Below are 24,479 nucleotides of genomic sequence, written 5' to 3'. Positions count from 1 at the left end.
TCATGAGTCCAGCTTTGTACTAGACCAGCACTTGGGATTGAAGGGGGCAGCGGCCACCCTCGGGGGACCTTCTGACTCAGAGGACATGAGATGGCCACACTCGAGCACTGTGTTCCTGACCTTTCTGGGTCACAGGTCACCTTGATGATTGGATGAAAGTCTTAGATCTTCTTTCCAGAGAAAAGCCTACAACATTCTACTGAACCAATCCAGAGGGTTCCCGGACCCCCGAAGCCCACCCGCGGGCTGGCTCTGGGAGGCAATGGCGCTGAGTATGGGGGCATGAGTTGAATGTGCGGGCTGCCAGTGGGTGGAGAGAGTGCTTCCAGCAGCTTGTCTACTGCACTAGGGATGCCTGTTCTTACGGGGAATCCCAGGCTGGGAGAGGGAGCGCCCTGCGGGAAGGCCAGCAGGAGGGGCATCTCAAAGCGTATGGCCCTTAGCAGAGAAGGAGGGTGCCCACGAAGTCCCCAGAGGCTCAGGCTCATACCTGGGTGGGGCTGGCCCACGCGAGAATGCGGTAAAGCTTCGCCTTGTCCTCGTTCTATCTGCCCATATCTGGCAGTGGCTTCTCCCAGAGGAATATCCTCCAGGGGCTTTTGCCTGGAAAGGCACTGGATGGGCTGACTAGCCTCAGCCTCCACCTGAGGTAAACAGCTTCAGCCATTGACCAAGAAACACCCAGAATTGAGCCTCTGCATACTGGGGGCCTGTGGTGTGTCGGTGAGAGGTTGCAAGAGGTTGGGCTGTGTAGAAGCTTTTGCCCTCACTCTGGCTTTGCCTTCTGCCTTGCTCCTCATCTGGAAACGTCACAGGGGCAGCTGACTGAGCCATCCTCAGAGGCTAGGAACAAGCTAGAGGACCAAGCGAGGCGAGGGGAACCACGCCATGCCACTGGGCTAGCCTGGCCTGCTCCTGTGTTGATGGACATAGATCAGGGAGACACTTATATAATAAACCATTGCGCCCCCCTCTAGCCTGTGGTCTCTGAACTAGGAAGCCACAGGCATGAGCTGTCGCCTGCGGAGTTCCTCAGCCTGCCCATCCGGCCTCTTTCCCTGCAGATCTCTCGCATGGCTCCCCACAGATGGTACGGAGGGATATCGGGCTGTCGGTGACGCACAGGTAGGCACAGCAGGCCTGGAGGGGGAGCAGGGCACAGAGCCGGGCTGGAACCCACATCGGGCCAGGAGTTCTGGTCACTTTCTCAGCGAGCTCTTTGCCTCTGACGGGTCTGTCCATTTCACCTGTGGGACATGGCCCTGCACTTACCTGGAGCCCTCACCTTGCCAGGGTGGCCACATGGACTTGCAGCTCCCTCATCTGCACCTCCTCGGGTCTCTTCCTCACTCTGCTTAGGGAAAACACTTTCCTTCTTTCCCAGGACACAAGTCCCGGGAGGAATAGGGTCAGGGTCATGGGAAGGAGTCGCAGGACCTTCCCCTGCATCCAGTGTGGTGTCACATGAGTCCTGAAACTGGCCGCACGTCAGAGTCCACTGTAGAGCTTGTTGAAAATCCAGATTCTCGGGCCCCACCCCTAAGGTTCTTGCTCCCCTCACCCCCAGTGTTGATGTGAGAAGTAATTAAAACCTAATGAGGGAGACAGAGAGCACGTGTGCATGTGCGAGCCTCCACAGACCTGGTTGCATCTCGGGGAGGCCGGATCTCAACTCCGTAAAAGGCACTCCATGCAGTTGGGTGTCCCCTGCCACCGAAAGCTCCCATCTTTGTTGGGTGGAGAGAGTAACATTTATGGATCTCTGCTACATTCCATTTACATGGCGTATCTGTGATCCTTCCCAAATCCTGTGAGGCTTAGCATTAACCCTACTTGCAGAGGCGTCTGAGGCATCTTACAGCCGGTAGTAGGCAGAAGGCAGAGTTCAAACCTAGCTGTTTGCCCCCAGAGCCTGTTCTCTTTCCCTTGTGCTCAAGGCCTTTCTTGGCCTCTGTTGGACCAGTGGAATCTCTTACAGAGAAGTTCTGTAACTCTTAAGTTCAGAGAGCTGGGATTCAGACCCTGCTACACAGCATCCCAACTGTGGCACCTTGGGAACATCACCTGACCTCTCTGAGCTGGTTTCCTTGGCTGCATGTTAAGAATCCTGGACCTGCCTCACTCCCTGGCATGGGCATAAGAATCAAATGAGCTAGTGTTGGTGGATGCATTACAAACTACTTCCCAAATACTGTTGGCATTCATTCTGTTGTTACTGTGATATACAATACATTAAAAAAAAAATCTGTGTTTCCAAAAATATGAGTCATTTCTGCTCTTAGGCCTCCCCACCCTGTGGACCAGCCTTGCGCTTTTTTTCTGGAGGACACCACCCACTCAGCCCCCATCCTTCCTTCAAATCTATCTTTCGTGTTTTCTTTAATGTTCTACATTTTGGATTGAAAATACACTGATACGTTGAAACGTCAACAGAAAATTGTCCTCTTGTTCCTGTCCCCAACTCCTCAGCCCCCTCTGTAAAGAGGTCTTAGCTGTGTGTTGTCTTCTAGAGATATTTTATACAAACAAATATGTATATATGTTTTCTCCTTTATTTTTTACTCAAATACTGCATATGTTATACACAATCCTATACTTTGTTTTTTCAAAAATGGAGATACAATTTATATAGAGCAAAATGCACAAGTCTGTGTGTGTCTGTGTATGTATGTATTCATACACACACACCTGTGTATACCATCCAGATGAAGAACATTCCAGCACTCAGAAAGTTACCTTTAGTTCTCCCTAGTTGACAGTGCTACCATCCAGTGGTTACTATTTACTTCTATCATCATAGCTTAGTTTTTTTCCTGTACTTGAACTTCATGTGAATGGGATCATATCTTATTGTACCTTACTTTTTTAACTTGACAGTGTGACTTGGAGATCATTCCATATTTGCACAGAAAGAGCATCCTTGTTTTAGTTTCTTGATGCATAGTGTTCCATTGTATGGAAAGACCATACTTTACTCAGCCCCTATCGATGGACACGTAGGTTATTTTCCGCCTTTACGTTGCTAACATGCTGCAGGCATACCTTGTCCATGTATCTTGCAACACTTGTGGGCCTATGTGTTGGATAAATTCCTAAGAATTCCTAAGAACTGTGGGGTCAAAGGGTATACGCACTTGTACTCTTGATTGCTGCTGCCAAATTGGTACTGCCAGATGACCACACCAACTTCAGCATATTGACAGTGATGACTTTGCATCTGGGAAATTTAAATGCGAGGGGAGAAGCGGTGGCCCCTGGGTATCTCTGTCCTCTCTGGGAGAGGGCCCATGGGGCTCTGGGATGGAGCCAAGACTCCCAGTTGCCCTGGAGCTCCATGGGAAACCTTCTGTGGCTGGGTCTTGGCCTCCCAGCCAGTGCAAGCATGTGCCTGTGTCTGCCCTCTGCAGGTTCTCCACCAAGTCCTGGCTGTCACAGGTCTGCCACGTGTGCCAGAAGACCATGATATTTGGAGTGAAGTGCAAGCATTGCAGGTGATGGGAAGAGGAGTGGGGGTGGGGGGAGCAGACACTTTTAGTTTAGTAAATCAGAGTTCAAACGCGCTTCCCTATACTTGCTATTCATAGTCCTATTCAGCACACCAGAGAGTGATGAGCCCTCTTCAGGGAGATTAAGCAGGTTACTCCTGGAAGAAGGGAATACTTGAGGTGGGCTTTGAAGGATGAATAGAAGTTTACAAGGTAGACCAAGGGGAAAAGAGAATTCTAGGCCATGGGTGCGTCTTGTACTAAGGCTCGGAGGAATATGAGGACTATTCTGGGACCTGTAAGGAGTTCTGAAGTTTAGCCTTACATTTTGTAGCCCTGGAGAGGTGGCAGACAGGCGATGGTAAAAACAGGGAGTTGGCTTGCAGAAGGGGAGAGTGAGCAGAGAGTCTAGATTCTGTATAAGTCCAACTTTATTTCTCATGCCTTGTGGTTTCTGGTGGGAAGGAAGGTCAAGGATAGGGACCACTGTGGGCTGGGCAGAGTGTGCTCCCTGCTGTCTGGCTGCCCTCACATAATGCAGGGAGGCCTTGGAGGCTCAGTGCCCAGCCCACTCTGCCCCTGCATTGCTGTGTGACCTGGGGCAAGGCACTTGCCCTTTCTGGGCCTGATTTTTAATGTATACATCAACCATGGGGATGGCTCTGAGAACCTGAGCTAGTATGTGTGATTGCATCTGGGCTGCAGTCAGACTGTAGATGGTGGGTCTTGTGCATATCAGCCAGACCCATTACTTTCCCAGTGACTCTCCTGACCTCTAGGGAGTTGCTGAGTTTTCTCTGTAGTCTGGGTCTCCTGTGGCTCCTGCCCACTTGGCTTACATTAGGGACCTCTAGCTCCCATCATGTGGAGAGCACAGGATGACCTCTGAGCCCAGGGCTGTCCTGCGATGTAGTATGAGGTTGATAGGACACCCTCAGCCCATTAGCGAGAAATCTAAGACTCAGTGCAGAAGGCAGGACCACAGTGAGAATCCAGTTCTTTCCAATCCTGGCCGGGGGCTGACCCTCAGACTGCATTGTCCATTGCACAAATATAGCCGGAGGGGCTGCCCTTTGGGTCCCTGGGATTCTTTGGTAAAGCAAACATTGTCTGTCTAATTCTTCTTTTTTTGTAAGTTCAGATTTGTCTTGAGCTTTTTCAATATGGGTAGAAAAATAGGTGGGCGACCTGGGGCAAGTCAAAGTGGGCATCATGAGACCTGCTTTGCTGTGAGGATGGGTAGATGACAGCGGAACGTGGTAAATGCTCAGCATAGCGGCTCAGTGTAGCAGCTGCTATTACTATTAATATCATGATGTTCTCTACTTTCAAGCTAACATTTGTTGAGAAGTGTGTGAAAATGGAGACAGTCCTGAGTGAATGCTACGCAGGGCTACCCCTGTGTGCCCGAGCCCCCCCATGTGGCGCTCCGCACGCCAACCTCCCCTTCTTTACCAGGTTGAAATGTCACAACAAATGTACCAAAGAAGCCCCTGCCTGTAGAATATCCTTCCTGCCACGTGAGTTTTTTGCCTTCCTCTCCTCTGCCCTCTGGATTTGGGTGAATCTTTCTTTAGCTCGACCTGTTCCCTGGTGATGGGTTTTCCCTCTTTTCAAACAGTAACTCGGCTTCGGAGGACAGAATCTGTCCCCTCAGACATCAACAACCCGGTGGACAGAGCAGCCGAACCCCATTTTGGAACCCTCCCCAAAGCACTGACAAAGAAGGTATGCTGGGTAATGCTAGGGAGGACCCCCTTCTGCCACTGGCCTTCCTTCCTATAAAGCACCCTTGCCTCAGAGGCTCAGTGGGGAAGTGGGGTGTGACACCACAGTCTCAGATTTGTGGCCAGAGGGTGGCCTTGGGGATCATATCTTGAGCCACTAGGAGGCTTTACATTTAAGTTGTGGTGGTATGCCGTGATTCCCAGTCCCTTCTCCTTTGAGCTAACACTTCCTGTGTGCTTAGTGTGTACCGGGAACTTCTTCCATTACTGTTTCATTTGAGCCCCACAATAGTTCTGAAGGGTACATACGGATCCATTTCACAGGTGAGAAAACAGCACAGCATCCCCTGAGAGCAAGAGACAAACCCAGAGTGGTAGCCTCGGCAGCCACCCAGCCCCAAAACCTGGGCCCTTAGTCACAGTGCAGCAGATACACCTTCAGTTGTTCATTAAAGCAATTGCCATGGCAGCCACTGAGCAAGGCTTTGCTGCCCTCACAAGAATGCACCCAAAAGTAATACAAAGAGTGCATTTCCATCCATAGCCAGGTCAGGCTTCTCTGCTGAGGCAGACGGGTGTCCTCTGCAGCTAGACGGAGTCTGCAAAGCCTGTGTCCCCCAGGAGGGTTGGCACACCTGTCATGGGCCCCTTTGCACAGGTATGCCTGGCATCTGGGAGGTGCCAGTGCTGATGGCTTCTGACAGCAGCTCCCATCCTGGCTGGCTGCTGGCTACAGGCTGCTGGCTGCTGTGGTTTTGGCTGTGTATTTTTAAGTGTGTTTTACCTGCAGCCCCCAACCAGGGGCTTAGCGTGTGCTCCCCCCCGATGAGGAGCATGTGCCCAGTTGCCCCGTGGCTGTGGCTGGCCATGTGGCTCTGGCCGGAAGAGAAAGACAGGCAATGTGGCCAATTCATACTGGGAACCCTGAAGGTACAGCTTCAGGGGCTGCTCTGGGAGAGCCAGGGCCACCTCTTACTGTCAGACAAGAAGGCCAGCTGCCCCAGGCCTGACTGTCTGCCATGGGCCTGCACCTGTCCTCTCTCCTGCCTCTTGTTTCCCTCTGGTGGTAGCTGCTCACCCGGAATGGAGAGGCAGAGGGGTAAGATGATAGGGTCCTGTCTTAGTGTGTTCAGGCTACCGTAACAAAATATCATAGACTGGGTAGCTTAAAAACAACTGAAATTGGCAGGGCGCGGTGGCTCACGCTTGTAATCCCAGCACTTTGGGAGGCTGAGGCGGGCGGATCACGAGGTCAGGAGATCGAGACCACGGTGAAACCCCGTCTCTACTAAAAATACAAAAAAAATTAGCCGGGCGTGGTGGCGGGCGCCTGTAGTCCCAGCTACTCAGAGAGGCTGAGGCAGGAGAATGGCGTGAACCCGGGAGGCGGAGCTTGCAGTGAGCCGAGATGGTGCCACTGCACTCCAGCCTGGGTGACAGAGCGAGACTCCATCTCAAAAAAAAAAAAAAAAAAACCGAAATTAGTTTCTCATGGTTCTGGAGGCTGGGAAGATCAAGGTGCCAGCAGACTCGATGTCTTGGGAAGGTCCACCTTCTCACAGATGTCACTCGTGCCGCATCCTCCCGTGGTGGAGGGGCCCAGCAAGCTCCCTCGAGCTCTTTCATAAGGGCTCCAGTCCCGTTCCTGAGGGCTCTGCCCTGATGACCCAGTTACCTCCCAGAGGCTCCAGCTCCCAGTACCACCTCCTTGGGTGCTAGGGTTTCAGCATGTGAGCTGTGGGAGTTCACAGTCATTCAGACCACAGCAGCTGCCCAGCCCTGGCTTTGACTCCCAACTCCTCTCTTGCTTCCATGACCTTGAGTGAGCCACTTGACCTCTCTGAGCCTCACTTTCTGCTTTGTAAATTGGGGTTACTAATGCTTCATTCACAGGGTTTTTGAAGGGTAGAGAGAGAATGTTCATGAACTTGTAGGGAGCAGTACCATACCATCAACTAGTAATTCTTTTCCCAGCCCGTCACAGATAGGATCAATTCCTCAGCAGGAATGCAGTGCCCCCTGCCCCCATTGCCAACAATGTCATCATTGCCCCTGCCTCTCCTCTCCAGCTACACCAAGCACACCCCCCATGCCTGTGGGTCCTGCACGACCCCCTGCCCATCATGTTCAGTCCTGCATCTCCACCGACCTGGACACCACCCCTCAGCCCTCCTCACAGCACTCTCTCTGTCCCACCTCCCCCATGAGCCCCTCCTGCGTGCACCTGCTCGGCCTCTAAGTCCACACAGTGGTGGTGCCAGAGGCCTCTCATCTCTGAGAGCGGTGGCCCTCCAGGATCCCACTGAAGGTCACTATGATAACATGAGCTAACCGTTACTGAGTTCTCACTAGGGGCCACACATGGTGCTGAGAGGTGTTTATCCTGTTCCCCTTTGACCTCTTCAGTCCTGCCACCTGCCCCTCCACCCTGCCTGCCCCATATTCCCCTTCAGCACAGATGCTCCCTGAGGGCCCAGTGATGCTGTCTTGCTCTCATTGGCACCAAGCACAAAATAGGCAGTCAGGAAACCAGCATATCGATTGTTGAATGATTGAACAACCCTATGACCTGGCAGCTGTTACCCCCATACTATACAGTGGCTCTGAAAGGTTGGGTCATTTGTCCAGGGTCACAGAGGGACTGATGGAGGGTCCTGAGCCTTGGAGCATGAGTGAGAAGAGGGAGGGCTCAGTGGATCCACCTCCCACTTCTAGCTTGGCACCACATGATGTCAACTATCCCTGGCCAGTAGATTCCAGAGGTCACTGTGTACCCCAGAGCCTTCACAGCCTGCAGCAAATAAACCTGTTGAACTTAGCATTTAACCCAACTTGGCCTCAACTTCTTTAACCAAGGAATTCCTCTCCCACCCCCAGGGGAATTGATGTTTGCATTCAGGAAGCACTGGTCAGATCCAGGGTCCTGCCTAATGTAGAATCCCCCTGGAGCCCTCTCTCTGTTGGTCTTTTGGCCTTGCTGGGGCCCAAACTTCTGGGTGCTCCCAGCTAGCAGGTCTGCAAAAGAATGTGGGACAAGCATGTATTAGTCACCTGCTATGTACCACACACTCCCACCTTTGTGATGCTACTGATCAGCACAGTAACCCTCTGGCATAGGTGTTGATGTTTTATTTTTGCGGTTGAGGAAATGGAAGCTCAGAGAGGTGGAGGAAGTTGCCTAGAGTCACCCAGCTAAGTGGTGGTGGAAGCTGGCTGAGAATTCCACTCTGTCTGCCTCCAAACCCATTGCTCTTTCTTTTTGGCCACAGGGAGAAGCTGGAGCTTAGGCCTCTCTCCCTGCCCCCCACTTTCTCCCTTTACCCCCCTTTTCTCATTTCTAGTGCAGCAGCCCTCCCTTCCCAGGGCTCCCTGCCCCCCACTTTCTGCCCTTGCCCCCCCTTTTCCATTTCTAGTGCAGCAGCCCTGCCTTCCCAGGGCTGTCTGGTGGTGCTTTGCTCCCACAGGCTCTTGCTCGGAGCTGTGAGATGCTGGTGCCGTTCTCAGGGGTCTCCTCTGTGCTGTGGCTGGAGAGCCGTGGCCACAAGGCATCCTGGAGCCAGGATCATGCCAGGCCCATCTCCCATGACCGTGGGCAAAGCCCTTGGCTTCCTTGGGCCCTTCTCCCCTGAGCTCTGCAGTGGGGCCGTGGTGGCACGTAGCGTGGATTGGGTTGATAATCAGTGCCGCCCAAACTTCATCAAAGCTGAAAACCATCTTTATGGTTTCTGTCTTAACCAGGTACCACCTGGGCTAATACTTACTTGTAACACTTCATTTTTATGTAATCATCACTATAATAATTGGAAAAACCATGATCCCTACAGATAGAAGGTAATCATTAAAACAAGCACAGTTAAAACCAAGAAGTTATTAAGCTTCATCTGGTTATCACACTTGCTCAAGGCTTGGAGCTTGAAGCCCTCACTCTGTTGAATGGGTAATGAGCCAGTGTTGGAGAGGCATTAAAGACATAGCAACTCAGGCCGAGGCCTTCTCTCAGGCAGAACAAGACAGGAAACAGAGCACCCCTCCTCCCTGGCGCAGCATCCTCTGTGTTGTGTCCAAGGGCCTCCTAAAGGTGTCTCACTGGCCACCAAACGTGTTTCCCATGGCAAGCACTGGTTGATGTGATCCATTAGCAGGGGGAGCATGCTTGCTTTGAGTGTGGAAGGGATGACATTAACATTTAAATTGGGACAGCATGAGTGAACCAGGCCTGTCCTGACAAACCAACTCCTGTGGTCATCTTCTAGAAAGTTCTTTCTAGCTCCAGAATTCTTACCCTTCCAAAATGGCAGACCACACCAGCCCAAGCCATCACCTCTTTCAGGGTTTTGTAGTTTGACTCTAAGACTTCACAGTGCCTTTGATTCAGCCAGGTTTCCAAAGCAAAGGACTGTACACCTCTCAATTATCATTGGTCTCCCTACTTCTGGCAGAGTGCCTGGTGCCTAGCAGACATGATATAACATTTATCAGAGCCTGAACTTAATTCATTATAAAATGCCAATGTGTGCCCAGCTCAGAGCCAGTCACTGAGTATGTGACGATCACCCTGGCCTCATGGAACACACAAGGCAGTGGGAGGACTTTTGTCAGGAAAGTGCCCGTGGACGTCGGCAGTAGACACGGTGCCCTGATGAAGAACTGCTGGGAGCTGTGCCAGGATGGAGAGGAGGAGCGTGGTCCCAGGCAGGGTGCAGGAAAGGCTTCTGGGAAGAGTGTGCTTGAGCCGAAATCAGAAAGCTGAGCAGGAGCCCCCTGGGGAGTGAGCACTGAGGCGAGGGCCTCTGTGCACTGCCCTTCCTCAATGTTAGATATATAAAATGTCAGACCCTGAGGATTCCCTGGGCTGACCGCTCCTTTCCAGATGGGGAAGGGAGGGTGTGGCTGGTGGAGGCAGGTGGGGCAGGGACAGCCCTGCGACTCCCAGCATCTCTGGTCCTGCAGGAGCACCCTCCGGCCATGAATCACCTGGACTCCAGCAGCAACCCGTCCTCCACCACCTCCTCCACACCCTCCTCGCCAGCGCCCTTCCCGACATCATCCAACCCATCCAGCGCCACCACGCCCCCCAACCCCTCACCTGGCCAGCGGGACAGCAGGTTCAACTTCCCAGGTACCACATCTCCAGGCTTTTCTGGGTTCTTAGGGGTGCGGCCAGATCCCCTTGTCAGCAGACCCAAGGCCGGCAGATTCAAGGTCAGACATGGCCACAGCTAAGCGCTGATGTTTATGGAGCACTTGCCAGGTGCCCCAAGTACAATAGCTCTGAGGTTGATGCTGTTGTTTTACAGATGGGAATACTGAGGTTCAGAGAGAGGGAGGGGCTTGCCATGAGTTGTACAGCCTGTAAGTGGCAGAATGGAGATCAAACCCAAGTCCGTCTGACATAACATAATCCCCACGCTGCCCTCCTCTTCGTGGGGCCGCCTCTCCTGGGCAGTGCTCGCTTTCTCGGGACTGGCTTCTGAGCTCCCAGGAGACATGGCCAGCAACGCAGGGAGCTAGAAGTCTTCAATGAGGGAATCTGGGGCCCTGCTGCTTCCCACTCGTGATCTGGGTAAGCTCCTTCAAGGAGACCTCTCATTCCCTTTCCATAAGATAGGTGACCATGTAAAGTTGGAATTAGGTCGTTCCCATTGTGTGGATGAAGACACTGAGTCCCACAGGAGTTTAGAGCAGAGTAGACCTGAGCCAGAGCTGAACGCCAGCTCCACCCCAGCCCACTGCCTCGTGTCCGTGGGGAGAGGTCAGGATTCCAGCCTCTCCTGCCCTCAGCTGCTGGCCCGGGGGTGTCTGCCTCTCTAAACAGCAGAGTGAAGCCCACTTGCCCATTTTGGGACTGAGCTGCTGCCTCGGCCTCCCTGGCAGCTCCTCAGAGTCAGTCTCAGCCTTCAGTTTATTACAGTTTGCAGTCCCAGAGGAAGGAAGGTGGCTGTGACACTCCTGTTTGCTCTGGACCCAGCCACAGGCCATCTCCAGCCCATAGAGTCCAGGTCAGGCCCCTGTCTCTGGCCTCTGGAGCTGCAGGTCCATGAGGACAGGCACAGCTCTCCCTGCCAGGAGAGCCCCAGCTGGAGCCGAACCCAGCCAGCAGGAGGCCAGGGAGCTTCTCCTGGGACTTCTTTTGGGGACGGTGGAGACGGAGATCTTGTAGGCATCTCTCTCTTTGCCTTCACCTCAGTACGCACGTGGCTGGATATCTCCTGACATTCACGCGTTGTCCTGAGCACGCCCCTCCCCTCCCTGCATTGAGCGATGGCCCATTTGATTAACCTCCTCTCCCATTCTGCTCTGTCTTTATTATGCTCTGAAACTGTGCCTTTTGCTAAACCTCCCAGTTTGGGTTTTTGTAAAAGGAAAGGGTGTGTTTGAAACACGGCAGCCACAGAAAAATTCTTTTTGCACAATCAGCCAGACTTTTGCTGCTTTCCCTGATGTCCCCAGGTTGGGCTTTCATTGTCCCCTGCACAGAGGCCTCACTCTCTCCAAGATCCTATCTCTTTGGTCATGGCAGCACCAATGGGTCAACCCTCCCCACCAACCCCCACTGCCCGCCCCGCTGGCCCGGTGGTTCAGCTGGAGAAGGCACGCCTCCTATCGTCCCTCTGCCCTGTGCTGTGCAGGGGCATTGCACTTGAACTTCAGGGGTAAACCTGGGAAAAGATGATAGTCACGTGCTGCTTCACAACGGGGAAATGTTCTGAGAGATGCATTCCGCGATTTCATTGTTACATGAGCATCATAGAGTGTCCTTACGTAAACCCAGATGGTATAGTCCTCCACATGCCTCGGCTGTGGTGTAGCCTGTTGTTTCTAGGCTGCAAACCTATGCAGCATGTGACTGTACTGAATATTGTAGGCAATTGTAGCACAATGCTAAATATTTGTGTATCTAAACATCTGAACAGAGAAAAGCTACAGTAAGTATACAGCATAAAATATTAAAAATAGGGCTGGGCACAGTGGCCGATGCCTGTAATTCCAGCATTTTAGGAGGCCGAGGTAGGTGGATCACTTGAGGCCACGAGTTCAAGACCAGCCTGGCCAACATGGCGAAACCCCATCTCTACTAAAAATACAAAATTAGCCAAGTGTGGTGGCACACAGCTGTAGTCCCAGCTACTCAGGAGGCTGAGGCATGAGAATCACTTGAACCCAGGAGGTGGAGGTTGCAGTGAGCTGAGATTGCGCCACTGCACTCCAGCCCGGGTGACAGAGCAAGACTCTGTCTCTAAATAAATAAATCAATAAATAAAATGTTATGTATTTGTAGGGGACTAGAAGCTGCTCTGGGTGAATCAGTGAGTGAATGGTGTGTTTATGAAGTCTACAGTAGTATACAGGAATTCCAGTACACTTTGTAGACTTTATAAACACTAAACAGGCTACCCTAAATTTATTTAAAAATGTTCTCCTCAATAATAAATTAACCTTAGCTTACAACTTTTTTACATTATGATCTTTAAAAAATTTTTTTAACTTGGACTCTTTTGTAATAACACTTAGCCCAAAACACCAACGTATTGTATAGCTGTACAAAAACATTTTTCTTTGAATTTTTATAAGCTTTTCTCTATTTTTAAAATTCTTATTTTTTCTTTTACTTTTTAAACTTTTTTGTTAACTAAGACACACACACTAGCCTAGGCCTGTGCAGCCTCAGGATCATCAGTATGACTGTCTTCCACCTCCTCATCTTGTCCCACCGGAAGGTCTTCGGGGCAGTGACATACGTGGAGCTGGCATCTCCTGTGATAACAGTGCCACCTTCTGGATGCCTGAGGCTAGTTTACAGATAACTTTTTTTTTTTTTTTTTGTAAGTAGAACAAGTATACTCTAATATCATGATTAAAAGGCCAGGTGTGGTGGCTCACGCCTGTAATCCCAGCACTTTGGGAGGCTGAGGTGGGCGGGTCATCTGAGATCAGGAGTTCAAGACCAGCCTGGCCAACATAGTGAAACCCCGTCTCTACTAAAAATACAAAAATTAGCCAGGCATGGTGGTGGGCGCCTGTAATCCCAGCTATTTGGGAGGCTGAGGCAGGAGAATCGCTTGAACCCTGGAAGCGGAGGTTGCAGTGAGCTGAGATTGTGCCATTGCATTCCAGCCTGGACAACAGAGCAGGACTCTGTGTCAAAAAATAAATATATAAATAAAAAAAATTTTTAAAAGTGATTAAAAGTACAATATAGTAAATACATAACCAGTGATAAAGTCGTCTAGTCTCATTATCAAGTAAGATGCTACCATGCATAATCGTGCGTGCCATCATTTTATACAGCTTATAGTTCCGTGGATTATTTCCCGCCAGCGTCACCACAGACACGTGAGGAATGCACGCCGCTGCCCTGTTACCACAGCTAGCACATCACTAGGCGAGAGGAATTTTTCCACTCCATTATAGTCAGGGCTACCGTTGTGTATGTGGTCCCTTGTTGACCAAAACAACGTTCTGTGGCGCATGAATGTATTTACACCTCCATTTGACGGAGAGCTGGAGAGGTTAGCCAACTCCTTAAGGTCCCAGAGCCTAATTATGTGGCAGAATTGAGGTTGGAACATGCTGTCAGCTTCCAGAACCCCAGTGTGTCCTTTTCACTGTGAGAGAGAGAGAAAAAAATGTGGTGAGGGAGTGGTAAGATTGAGACACTGGAGGCACAGGTGGCACTCAGCAGGAGGAGGCCATTCTTCCGCACATAACACTGTTAAACTTTTCAGAATCACTGTTTCTCTCCCATTGTATCTTGCCCTTCTGGGCTCACATGCATTTCACAGAGCGCTGGTGACAAGAGACGGGGTCTTGGAATGCCAAATCCTCCAGTGCGAGCCCCTTTAGTCCTGCGGGCTCCTGCCAGGGCCCATTTTCTCCCAGCTCTTTTCCTCCTTCCTGCATGGTTTGGCCTGTCCTTGCCAGGTCCACCTGGGGTAGGGCTGTCCCAGCCCAGTAACAAGTCCCTGTCTCCCAAGCCGGTACCTGCAATTCCGCTCCTCCCTCCTGCGTTGGCCGTTCTGTGTGTGTGACTCACCTCCTCTTCTGTTTAAAGCTGCCTACTTCATTCATCATAGACAGCAGTTTATCTTTCCAGGTGAGTCCTTTGCATGGTTCCATTAACTGCCCTTTGCTGTGACCCCTTCTGTCCTGCCCACCTGGGTGCCGTCTCCCTGGGTACCTTTGAAGGTACTTGAGTCTCCCTCCACCTGTTCTGAGAGCTGACTGCCCATAGAGGATGGGAAGGGGGCAGGGCAAGTGCCCTGGTGGTAGGCCTCTTATGTGAGAAGTTCTTGCTGGGAGGGACCCTGGAATCCATCCCGTCCAGCCTCTTGAAACAGAGACTGCAGGCGACCTTTTCAAGGTCACACTGCTAGGAGATGGCAGAAGCAGGACTAGAATCTGGGTTTATAGAATGGGGAGAGGACTTTTTGCTAATGCCTTATGAGCATCTGTCACCGTATCTTCCCTTGCGCGATGATGGGAGGATATCTTACGCACAGTCTTAGAGAAGTAGAAACGCATTTGGAAAGGTCTGCGGGCGTCTCTTAGTGGGCTTCACCTTTCTGTGCCTTACCACACAGTGCCATCTGCTGGCCATTGCTGGACATGCCTCCTTATTGCAGAAAGTTTAAAGGAAAACACTTTGAATAAGTCAATGCATTGAGTCCCGTCTGCAAAAATTGTTTTCTACACTTACTGTGTACCAACCTTTTCGTTCCTGCCCCTGAAGTGTTTGAGATTAGTGCTTTGTACTGTAACCGAAGGTGATGAACATAATGGTGTTTAAAACAAAGACGGTAGTTGTTTTTTTCTTGGGTTGAACAGGACTGTCTTGAAGTCACAGTATTTTGGTTACGCCAGGCTTTTCTATTCCCTAAGCCAGCTCCATTAGGGGGCTGACTTGGAGCATCTGTGAGTCCTTAGAGGACCGTCCATATGGCATCGCTCAGGTGTGTGCAGGGCAGCGGTCAGGGCCCTGAGAACCCGCCTCCCGGGGGCTCCCTCTGAACAGCTGAGCAGCCTCTGCAGTTTCACATCCGTTTTTTGTTGTGGTTCCCCTGGTTACTAGCTCTAGGATGCACACAGGGGACTACCCCAAAACGTTGGGAAGACATGGCTCTTCTCCCAGAAGGGTCCATTTTCCCCCGAAGAGATGTCACAGGGAGGGCAAGGAAATACATTTTTATTAAAGCAAATGTGGACACGTTTTGGAGCAGAATGCATGATACACTCTTAACTTTTAAGGAAAAGCATGAGGATTCAGAGAGGCATTTTGCCTTCCCACTTGGAGTTTGGGGAGAAACCACACCCCAACTCTTACTACTTCCCTCATGCTTTAGGCGTGTGTTTGCCTTCTGTGGAACATTTGAGCAGTGTGGGATGGGTGGAAATGCGAGGCCCCTGCTGGTGGTCTGCAGACACACTGTGTCCAGGGGAGGCCTTACCAGTAGAGGCTTCTAAGGTTCTGATCCCCCAGAAATTGTGCACAAGATGTTGGGCACATGTGTGCATTTCCCTGATAAGAAGGCCCACGGCCTCTATCCGATTCTCCAAGTCTGTGAGGTCCCAGAGATGTTGACAGCCTGTGGTTCAGATGACCTTCAAAGGCAGAAGAAAGCCCTAGAAGAAGGTCGAGGGAGGTCTTTTGGCTGAGCTGGGGGAGTCTTTGTCCACACAGGCAGGAGAGAGGCCTTTGATAGCTTCAGCCACTGCCACTTCTTGTCTCTCTTTTTGCAGAAAAGAGCGGGGAGTGAGCCGCCCATGGCGGCCCTGGGGCCACCAATCTCCCTGTAGCACTTTGGTTCCATGCTGGAGAAACCTTTGGTTCTGGTCTCCCTGGACGTGGGACTTTTAGCGCCAAAACTGGGAACACCCCAGGCTCAGGGGTCAGCCCCAGCTGCCCACTCTTGGGCCCCTGATATGTAGCGTTTCTTCCTGTCCCCTGAGAGCTGCTCCACCAGTGACCTATACCTGAAGCTGAGGGGTCGGGGCCTCTGTGCTGGAAATCCCCAGCAGCTGTACCAGGCACCAAGTGTCGATAATGAGCCACCTGCACGTCCTGCCACCGGCCTTGCTGGCCAAAGTGAGGGAATCTCATTACTTGCAAGGGTTGTTGCAAGCAGCCCCTGCTTCCAAACAGCAGCTTTAGCCAGTCTGTCCAGTAAATGAGAGCCCAGTTTGCTTTTACCACTTGCTTGCAGGGGGCAGTTTGGCCACAGGGGCGTGGTGGTAATGAGAAGTCTCACCCTCCCCACCTGCCCAGAGCCCCTGCCCAGAGCCCCTTCCCGAGACAGGGCTCTGTATGCAGAAGCAGGTGCTGTGGAGGCTGTGTCCTTGCAAAATTTATGGAAAGGCCCGGGCTGGTCCTTGTGGAAGTGCCTGGGGAACATGTGGCAGTCCACTCAGGGGAAAATCAACCTCTCTGGGGGTGCTGGGTTGCAAGCATGGTGTCTCTTTGGGGAGGGGAAAGCGATCTCATGCTTTGTGTTTGGTTTTTGTTTCCTCCAGACATTTCGGCCTTTGCACAGGCAGCCCCGCTCCCTGAAGCTGCCGACGGTACCCGGTAGGCATCCCTAGGTGGTGTCCCCTTCCCCTCTTTGGGGAATTATTAAGGCTGGATCCACATCCCTGGCCACCTCCCACTCCACCTTTCCATCTCCAGCCAGCCAGATGCAGAACTCCCTGGGCTCATTCGCCCTCTGGGCAAGTTAACTCCACAGAGGGTTTTATTTGCCTCCTATCAGTGTGATCAACGATCAACGTTGGGTGGGGCCGCATGTGAAACTGGAGCAGTCTTGGGACCTGGGAGGGGTGGATAGAGGGTACTTGGAGTTAGAGAAGCCTAAGAATAGCTCTTGTGCAGAGCCCTTTCTCTACCAGGCCATGCTGAGCACTTGACTCACATTCCCGCATCTCACCCTCAGTGCGGTGGTAGGTATCAAAGTAGGTGTCATTCTTAACATAACAGCCAGCCCAGAGAGGTTAAGAAATTACATAAGGTCACACAGCTAGGAAGCGATAGAGTTGGTGTCCCAAGTCGAGGCCGTCAGATTCCGAGTCCTGTGGGTGTGCTCTGAGACCCTGTGTAGCAGTGTCGCATCTGAAAAGGGGCTTTGGGGATCAGTGCCCACCTCCCAGCCCCCCCGCCCCGACCCTCAAGTTAGCCTAGGGAAGGCTGAGGCTGCACAAGGGGCAGGGCTGGCCCTCAGCCTCCTGCCTGTCGCCATGGTGTCCACATGGCCTTTCCCTTAGCCAGGTGTGAGTCAGAGTAAGTACCTTTGTCTCAGATCTCTCCCAGGAGTCCCCGCCAGCTGACAGCAGAGCGGCCTCCCTGAAGGTCTCCTTGACAAACCATGTTTTACTCTTAGGCTCGATGACCAGCCGAAAGCAGATGTGTTGGAGGCTCACGAAGTGGAGGTGAGGGTGACACACACGCATCCACAGATGGCCCCTCCCTCTTTTCTCCTTTCCGCATCTGAGAATGTGCAGGGGGCTTGAGGGTGAGTGGGTGCTGGACTTTGGCAAGGGCTGTCCCAGGTACCCGTTGCAGAGGTACATGGCAGGGAAGAACGATGAGGAATGTAATGGAGTAAGCTTGTCCAAGCTCTGTCTTCCCCACACTCCCCAAGTGATTGTAGCCAGGGTCAAGAACCACTACCTTGACCCTTGAACAAAAGTGTCAGCTGAGGCTGGATCCCTCCATTGCATTATGGCTTGGAGAATGTTAACAGACTGATTTACTCCTGCCCAGGGGAGAGTCAGAAACTCTGTGTTTAAACAAGAGTTCCAGAAGGATGGATGCAGTGAAATTCTTCTGTGCCAGAGATGCTCTTGCTCTTCCCTAGACAATTAGATGTTGCTCACAGGTAGGTATTGGAGTATTAGCATGACGGAGGGCCTCAGGTCACTGGGGCCAGCCGCCACATATTGTGGATGAGGACGTTGAGGTCCAGTGGTGCTAAGTGAGCTGCACAGCAGGCCAGTGCAGAGCTGCAACTACAACCTGGGTCCCCTGGCAGGATGCCTCTCTCTCCTGTTACCTGGTTAGGGCTCCAGGAGAAGGAGGAGACATCGCAGAGCCCAGATCTGCCGTCCATCCCTGTTCCTGCCTGCTCTCCTTTCAGGCTGAGGAGCCAGAGGCTGGCAAGTCAGAGGCAGAAGATGACGAGGACGAGGTGGACGACTTGCCCAGCTCTCGCCGGCCCTGGCGGGGCCCCATCTCTCGCAAGGCCAGCCAGACCAGCGTGTACCTGCAGGAGTGGGACATCCCCTTCGAGCAGGTAGAGCTGGGCGAGCCCATCGGGCAGGGCCGCTGGGGCCGGGTGCACCGCGGCCGCTGGCATGGCGAGGTGGCCATTCGCCTGCTGGAGATGGACGGCCACAACCAGGACCACCTGAAGCTCTTCAAGAAAGAGGTGATGAACTACCGGCAGACGCGGCATGAGAATGTGGTGCTCTTCATGGGGGCCTGCATGAACCCGCCCCACCTGGCCATTATCACCAGGTAACCAAGCCCTAGGACCTCTTGCTGGATGGCCAGCTCAGCCTCCCACTTCCCAGGGAGCCCTGTTTGTGTGGATGCCCTAGAGGGTGTGGAAGTTCTAATAGAGGCATAAAGAAGAAAACCAAAAAGGGGGTATAACTTCCTACTCACATAACCCCATTGACACTAAAAAATAAATAAATATGGGCTGGCGCAGTGGCCCATGTCTGTAATCCCAACACTTTGGGAGGCCAAGGTGGAAGGATTGCTTGAGCCCAGGAGCTTGAGACCAGCCTGGGCAACATAGTGAGACGCTGTCTCTACAAAAAAATACAAAAAAATTAGCTGGGTCTGGTGGCAGGTGCCTGTGCCTGTGGTCTCAGCTACTTGGGAGGCTGAGGCAGGAGGATCGCTTGAGCCCAGGAGGTGAAGGCTGCAGTGAGCCAAGATCATGCCACTGCACTACAGCCTGGGTGACAGAGTGAGACCTTTCTAAGTTTAGAGAAAATCAAATGTCCATAAAAGGTAAGGAGTGAAAGCCAGTCTTCTCGCACTGCAAGTGAGCGCTTCTCCCCAAAGTCAGAGACACTATAAACAGTTAACATTCCTTCTGTTAAAATGAAGACATTTGCCTATACTCACGTTTTTAAACCGTTTATTCCTTTTTGTAAAAATACAAAGGAGAGATCATGCTGGCTCACACCTTGCCTCCTGCACTCAGTTGTGGGTCTGAGGTCTACTCTCTTCTAACACCTGCACAATATCCCCGTCATGTAGGCTGAACCCAGTGGTGTGCTGGTAAATGTGTAACAACCAGTTTGGGGCAGTATGGAGGGAAGCCCTAATTTATAACATCCATCACTTCCTGTGGTGTAAATACTCTCACCATGGTCAATTTCAGACTACCAGTGTTAACTCCCTGGAGTGGAGTAGAGTTGGGAAGAGTTGTATAATCATGAGCTGATCACTGGTGGTCCCGTAATTTATTTACAGAACAAGACTCCATCTCAAAAAAAAAAAAATTACTTAATGAAAAACAAAACAGGTAATTAATTAATGATAAACTAGACAGGGTCTTGCTCTGTCACCCAGGCTGGAGTGCAGCGGCGTGGTCTTGGCTCACTGCAACCTCTGCCTCCCAGGCTCAAGCAATTTTCGTGCCTCAGCCCCCCAAGTAGCTGGGATTACAGGCGTGCGCCACCACACCTTGCTAATTTTTATATTTTCAGTAAAGATGAGGTTTCACCATGTTGGCCAGGCTCGTCTCAAACTCCTGACCTGAGGTGATCCACCCACCTCAGCCTCCAAAAGTGCTGAGATTACAGGCGTGAGCCACTGTGGCCTGCCTGAAACAGGAAAACATTCATTAACAAAAAAAAATCTTACTTTGTTTAGAATACGCTGAAGAAAAGTGGGACACAGATAAGGAAATCACCAACCAATATTCTCTACCCCTCGCCCGGTTTTCAAACGCTCTGAGACTCCAAGAATATTTTCCTAAAAACATAGTCCCTTCCTAAGATAGCTCCCTTGGACCCACATTCTCTCTGGGTCCCTCCTCACCCGGGGTTTTAGGGGTTGTTGCAGGTGGAGACCCCAGAACTCAGGCTCCTTTTCCAGTAGTCACCCTGATGCCCCTAACATCTACCCCACCCCCTTTCCCTCGTTGCACACTCCTTTATTGTAATAAAAACCCTGTGATCAAGAAAAAACGAAAACTATAATGAGACTCTTGACAGTGAGCCCCAGAGCCTTGATGTTGCCTATTGACGGCCTTAAATTAGCCAAGTTCTTCCCCATCAAGGTGGTCCTGCCTTGAACCCATCAAGCATGGCTACTCTGAGTTCCTGAGAGCTTTGACGTGCTGTTTCCTGTTGTAGGATGAGCAGGCACTGGCTCTCAGGGAATGGGGGTTTGTGTGTGTGCATGTGCGTGGTGTCATGTGTTTCTGCACGTTCAGGCCAGGCCCCAGCAGGAATGGGCTGGGTTAAAGAAGATTTGGCTCACAGTCGAGGGGCTGGAGAGAGTCCTTGCAGGCAGACGGGCACAGTTCTTCCCATGGGCTCCACCAGGGATAGGGTCAGGCTGCACCAGCCCCAGACTCATGCTTGACCCCCACCACCCTTGACAGCTTCTGCAAGGGGCGGACGTTGCACTCCTTTGTGAGGGACCCCAAGACGTCTCTGGACATCAACAAGACGAGGCAAATCGCTCAGGAGATCATCAAGGTGAGGGGGTGCCCAGCTGCTGGGGGTGGGTTTCTGGCCGGTTCCAGGGCTCTCGGCTGTTCCTCTCTCCCTGTTACTCCCTGTTAGGGTGGTTTGGGCAGCTTTGCCTCTCCCTCTAGCTCAGGCTCCTCAAGGGTGGGACCCCATCTCTTCCTCCCTGTCTCTGTCTCATTCATTCAGAGCTGGGAGCTGACTGTCCACATGATTAGACTTGATGGCATTGACTTGGTTGGGAAGGAACTTGGCAGGCTTTAGAGGCCAGTTTCAATCCTGGTCACACCCTTTGTGTGACCTTGGGTAGGTTTAGCCTCTCTAAGCCTCAGTTTTCTCCCCTGTAAAATGGGGATCTTCGTATATCCTCCCTCTGTGGATTGGTGTGAGGTTAAAAATGCAATAGTCCATGCTGTGGGGTACACAGGGGCCCTGGGTCTGGTGTTTGAAGACAGCTTGACCTTGGATGAGATCATGCCTGTGTCAGGTCACGCACCTTCCATGCACCTGACTCATCAGTGTTCAGTTCAAATAGAGCATTGGTTAGAAATCACCCACTGCCACCTTTTCACTTGATAGACGAGGAAACCAGTCTTCAGAGAAGTTGAGCACTATGTCCAAGGCCACAGAGTGAGTGAGAATCTGAGCTGAGATGGAGTTCAAACCCCAGATTTCTTAGTCCAGGGCTCCTTCTACTACAGCTCAGATATTAGGAACACTCAAAGTTGGGGACCCCACTGTGAGAATGCCTCTCTGTTCCCCCACCTTGAGCCCTTGCCCTGCCTGAGAGCACAGACCAGCTGTGCATATCCTGACAGAAAACCCCAGCTCATTTAGGCCCTTGATGACTGAATACTAATAATCTCACCGTCCCTGACCCCCCGGCTCCCTGCCCATCACCCTGTTCACACCTCCTACCTTAGCCAAGGTTAACGTGGTTGTTGAGAAGCATAGTAACATTAAAAGAGCATAGATCGGTCTGGGATCAGATCTCAGCTCTGCTCCTTCACTGCTGTGTAGCTTGGGGCAAGTGACTTTCCCTCTCTGAACCTCGATTTCTTCTTCTGTAAAATGGGGACAATATACTGCATGGAATTGTGAAGATCAAACGTGGGGATTTAGGTAAAGCATCCAGCCCAGGGTGGCACCTCTGTCATCGTCGCACGTCTTCACTCCTCTTGCTGTGTCCTCCAGGGCATGGGATATCTTCATGCCAAGGGTATCGTACACAAAGATCTCAAATCTAAGAACGTCTTCTATGACAACGGCAAGGTGGTCATCACAGACTTCGGGCTGTTTGGGATCTCAGGCGTGGTCCGAGAGGGACGGTGAGTTGGGCTTGAGTGTCTGGGTGGGATGTGGGTGCTGGATGGGGAAGGAGCAGGGCTAAGGTCTGGGCACTTTCACTGTTTGTTGCTGAGCCGCAGCCCTCCCTGCAGGGAAGCCCAGGTCGCTTTGGTCCTGCCCTTGTAGTTCTGGTTCAGAATCAGATTTGGGTCACGTTTGGATTCTCAGGCTAACTTCCACGGAAACCAGGTCCCCACACTCACATTTGCCCTGGCTGTTCACCCGCTTGGCCAAGGAACCAGGATTCATTTCCCCACGATGAGGAAGAGTGTCAAATTTTATTTCCCCAAATCTTGAAGGGATTGGCATAGGAAGAAAGGCCCCTCCCCCTCGCATCTGGGGGAACCCCAAAAGGGAGCATGGCAGCGAGGCTGCAAGGCCAGCCCCAGGCAAGTTTGAGATCCACGGGCAGATCGGGGTTCCTGGTTAGAGAGGTGCCTCATTCTCCAGCAGAGGGAACTGGGCACCTTCACCAGCAGCTCCCTGTCAATATTTATCCATTCTTGCCCTGCTTTTCTAGAAACACCCGGTCATGACTCCTTTGTAGAATTCCTCAAAAGCACTGGTGCCTTTCCCAAGTGCAAGATCAGCGTTCTGGGTCTGGGTGTGTTTTCTAAGCTGTGTGTGGGTGTTCTGCCAGCCCTGGGGCAGACCTGTGCCAGGCACGCCTCTTTGCCGCCTGCTGAAAGGCCTGTGTCCTTGTCCCGGCTTCCTGGTCTCCAGGCGTGAGAACCAGCTAAAGCTGTCCCACGACTGGCTGTGCTATCTGGCCCCTGAGATCGTACGCGAGATGACCCCTGGGAAGGACGAGGATCAGCTGCCATTCTCCAAAGCTGCTGATGTCTATGCATTTGGGTGAGTAGGCCCCTGGTGCCCTGAGGCTAAGTGTGGCCAAAACAGAGGGCCCTGGTGGCCATTGGGGGCAGAGAGAGGCATGCTTCTAGGTGTTGAAACCCAGGCTCTGGAGTAAAAAATCAACCTCGAGTCCTGGCTCTGCCACTTGTTGAGTGTGTGGTCTTGAGTCCTGGCTCTGCTGCTTGTTGAGTGCGTGACAATATCCTTGACCTTCTGGAATAGCTCCTCCCAACAAGGTCGTTTCATGAGGACTAAATCAGGTAATTGTGTGCAGTGCTTAACACTGGCTGTCAGCCCCACCCAGCTGATCTGGGAGGATGCTCACCACAGCTGACCGAGAACTGCCCCTCCCAGTCTGGGGGAGCTAGATGTCCTGCCGGCTCTGCTACCCCGCAAAGACCTGGGTGCTGACCGGTAGCAATATAATGTGAGCCCGGTATAGAAAATAAACTTTTCTAATAGCCACATTAAAAAAGAAATGGGTAAAATTAGTTTCCCCGTTTATGTTTTATATATTATAAAATGATGTATTTTATTTAACTCAATATATCCAAAATATTATTTCAACATGTAATCAACATACAAATTAATAAGATATTTTATATTCTTTTTTCCTACTAAGTCTTTAAAATCTGGCGTGTTTTTTTTTTTTTATTATACTTTAGGTTTTAGGGTACATGTGCACAATGTGCAGGTTTGTTACATATGTATCCATGTGCCATGTTGATTTCCTGCACCCATTAACTCGTCATTTAGCATTAGGTATATCTCCTAATGTTGTCCCTCCCAAAATCTGGCGTGTTTTCTGCCTAGAGCACCCCTCCATTCAACTGTGCTCATTTCAGTCACTCGGTAGCCCCCCTGTGGCAAGAGGCTCCCACATTGGACAGTGTGGGCCTGATGAAAGTCCCATCCCAAGTCAAGAAAACCAAGGGGACGTAGAGAGGCCAAGGAAGGCTCACCAGCCCGGTCACCTGTGCTCTCTCTGGGTATCCTTCCCAGTGGGGTGGCCTTGGCGCCATCCTTCCTCCCTGACCTTTAACTGTATCCTTTCCTGAGTACCCATGTGTGCCAGGTGCTGGGCTTGGCACTTTAGTACTCCTCAAACAACCCTGTGACAAGAGACATTAGCCCCATTGAGGTGATGCAGTTTTACTGGGATCTTGCAGCTAGAAGGTGGCAGAGCTGGATTTGTGCTGAGGTCAGAATGACCACCAGTGCTCCGGTCAAACCTGCACTGTCTCAGACTTCCCACCCCACGACGGCACAGGGCCCAGGTCCTCTAGGGTTGGGAGGAGCCTCCAGGAGCCCAGTGTAGCATCCCCTGAAGCCAAGTGGGTGAGGAAGGCTGGAGAAGGGTCCT

General features: G+C 51.7%; 1 protein-coding gene across 7 annotated transcripts in view; it reads left to right on the top strand.

Moving 5' to 3' along the window:
* KSR1 (kinase suppressor of ras 1) overlaps nucleotides 1-24,479 on the top strand; it is a 171,891-nt gene that overhangs the window by 132,383 nt on the left and 15,029 nt on the right. For 5 of the 7 annotated variants that reach the window (XM_030799412.1, XM_030799413.1, XM_030799408.1 and 2 more), the window contains 12 exons: nucleotides 1,065-1,125; nucleotides 3,408-3,491; nucleotides 4,944-5,005; nucleotides 5,107-5,213; nucleotides 10,163-10,331; nucleotides 14,265-14,306; nucleotides 16,721-16,775; nucleotides 17,581-17,629; nucleotides 18,337-18,716; nucleotides 20,827-20,923; nucleotides 22,109-22,242; nucleotides 22,985-23,116. In XM_030799412.1, coding sequence (XP_030655272.1) covers nucleotides 1,065-1,125; nucleotides 3,408-3,491; nucleotides 4,944-5,005; nucleotides 5,107-5,213; nucleotides 10,163-10,331; nucleotides 14,265-14,306; nucleotides 16,721-16,775; nucleotides 17,581-17,629; nucleotides 18,337-18,716; nucleotides 20,827-20,923; nucleotides 22,109-22,242; nucleotides 22,985-23,116 — 1,372 coding nt within the window. The remainder of the gene's footprint in view (nucleotides 1-1,064; nucleotides 1,126-3,407; nucleotides 3,492-4,943; nucleotides 5,006-5,106; nucleotides 5,214-10,162; nucleotides 10,332-14,264; nucleotides 14,307-16,720; nucleotides 16,776-17,580; nucleotides 17,630-18,336; nucleotides 18,717-20,826; nucleotides 20,924-22,108; nucleotides 22,243-22,984; nucleotides 23,117-24,479) is intronic. The other 2 variants (XM_030799409.1, XM_030799411.1) reach the window with 1 other exon arrangement.

This window comes from Nomascus leucogenys, chromosome 19 (genome assembly GCF_006542625.1).
Source record: "Nomascus leucogenys isolate Asia chromosome 19, Asia_NLE_v1, whole genome shotgun sequence".
In the NCBI taxonomy this organism is placed as follows: Eukaryota; Metazoa; Chordata; class Mammalia; order Primates; family Hylobatidae; genus Nomascus; species Nomascus leucogenys.
Note: the sequence above shows the minus strand (reverse complement) of the source record. Positions and strands in the feature narration are given on the sequence as shown.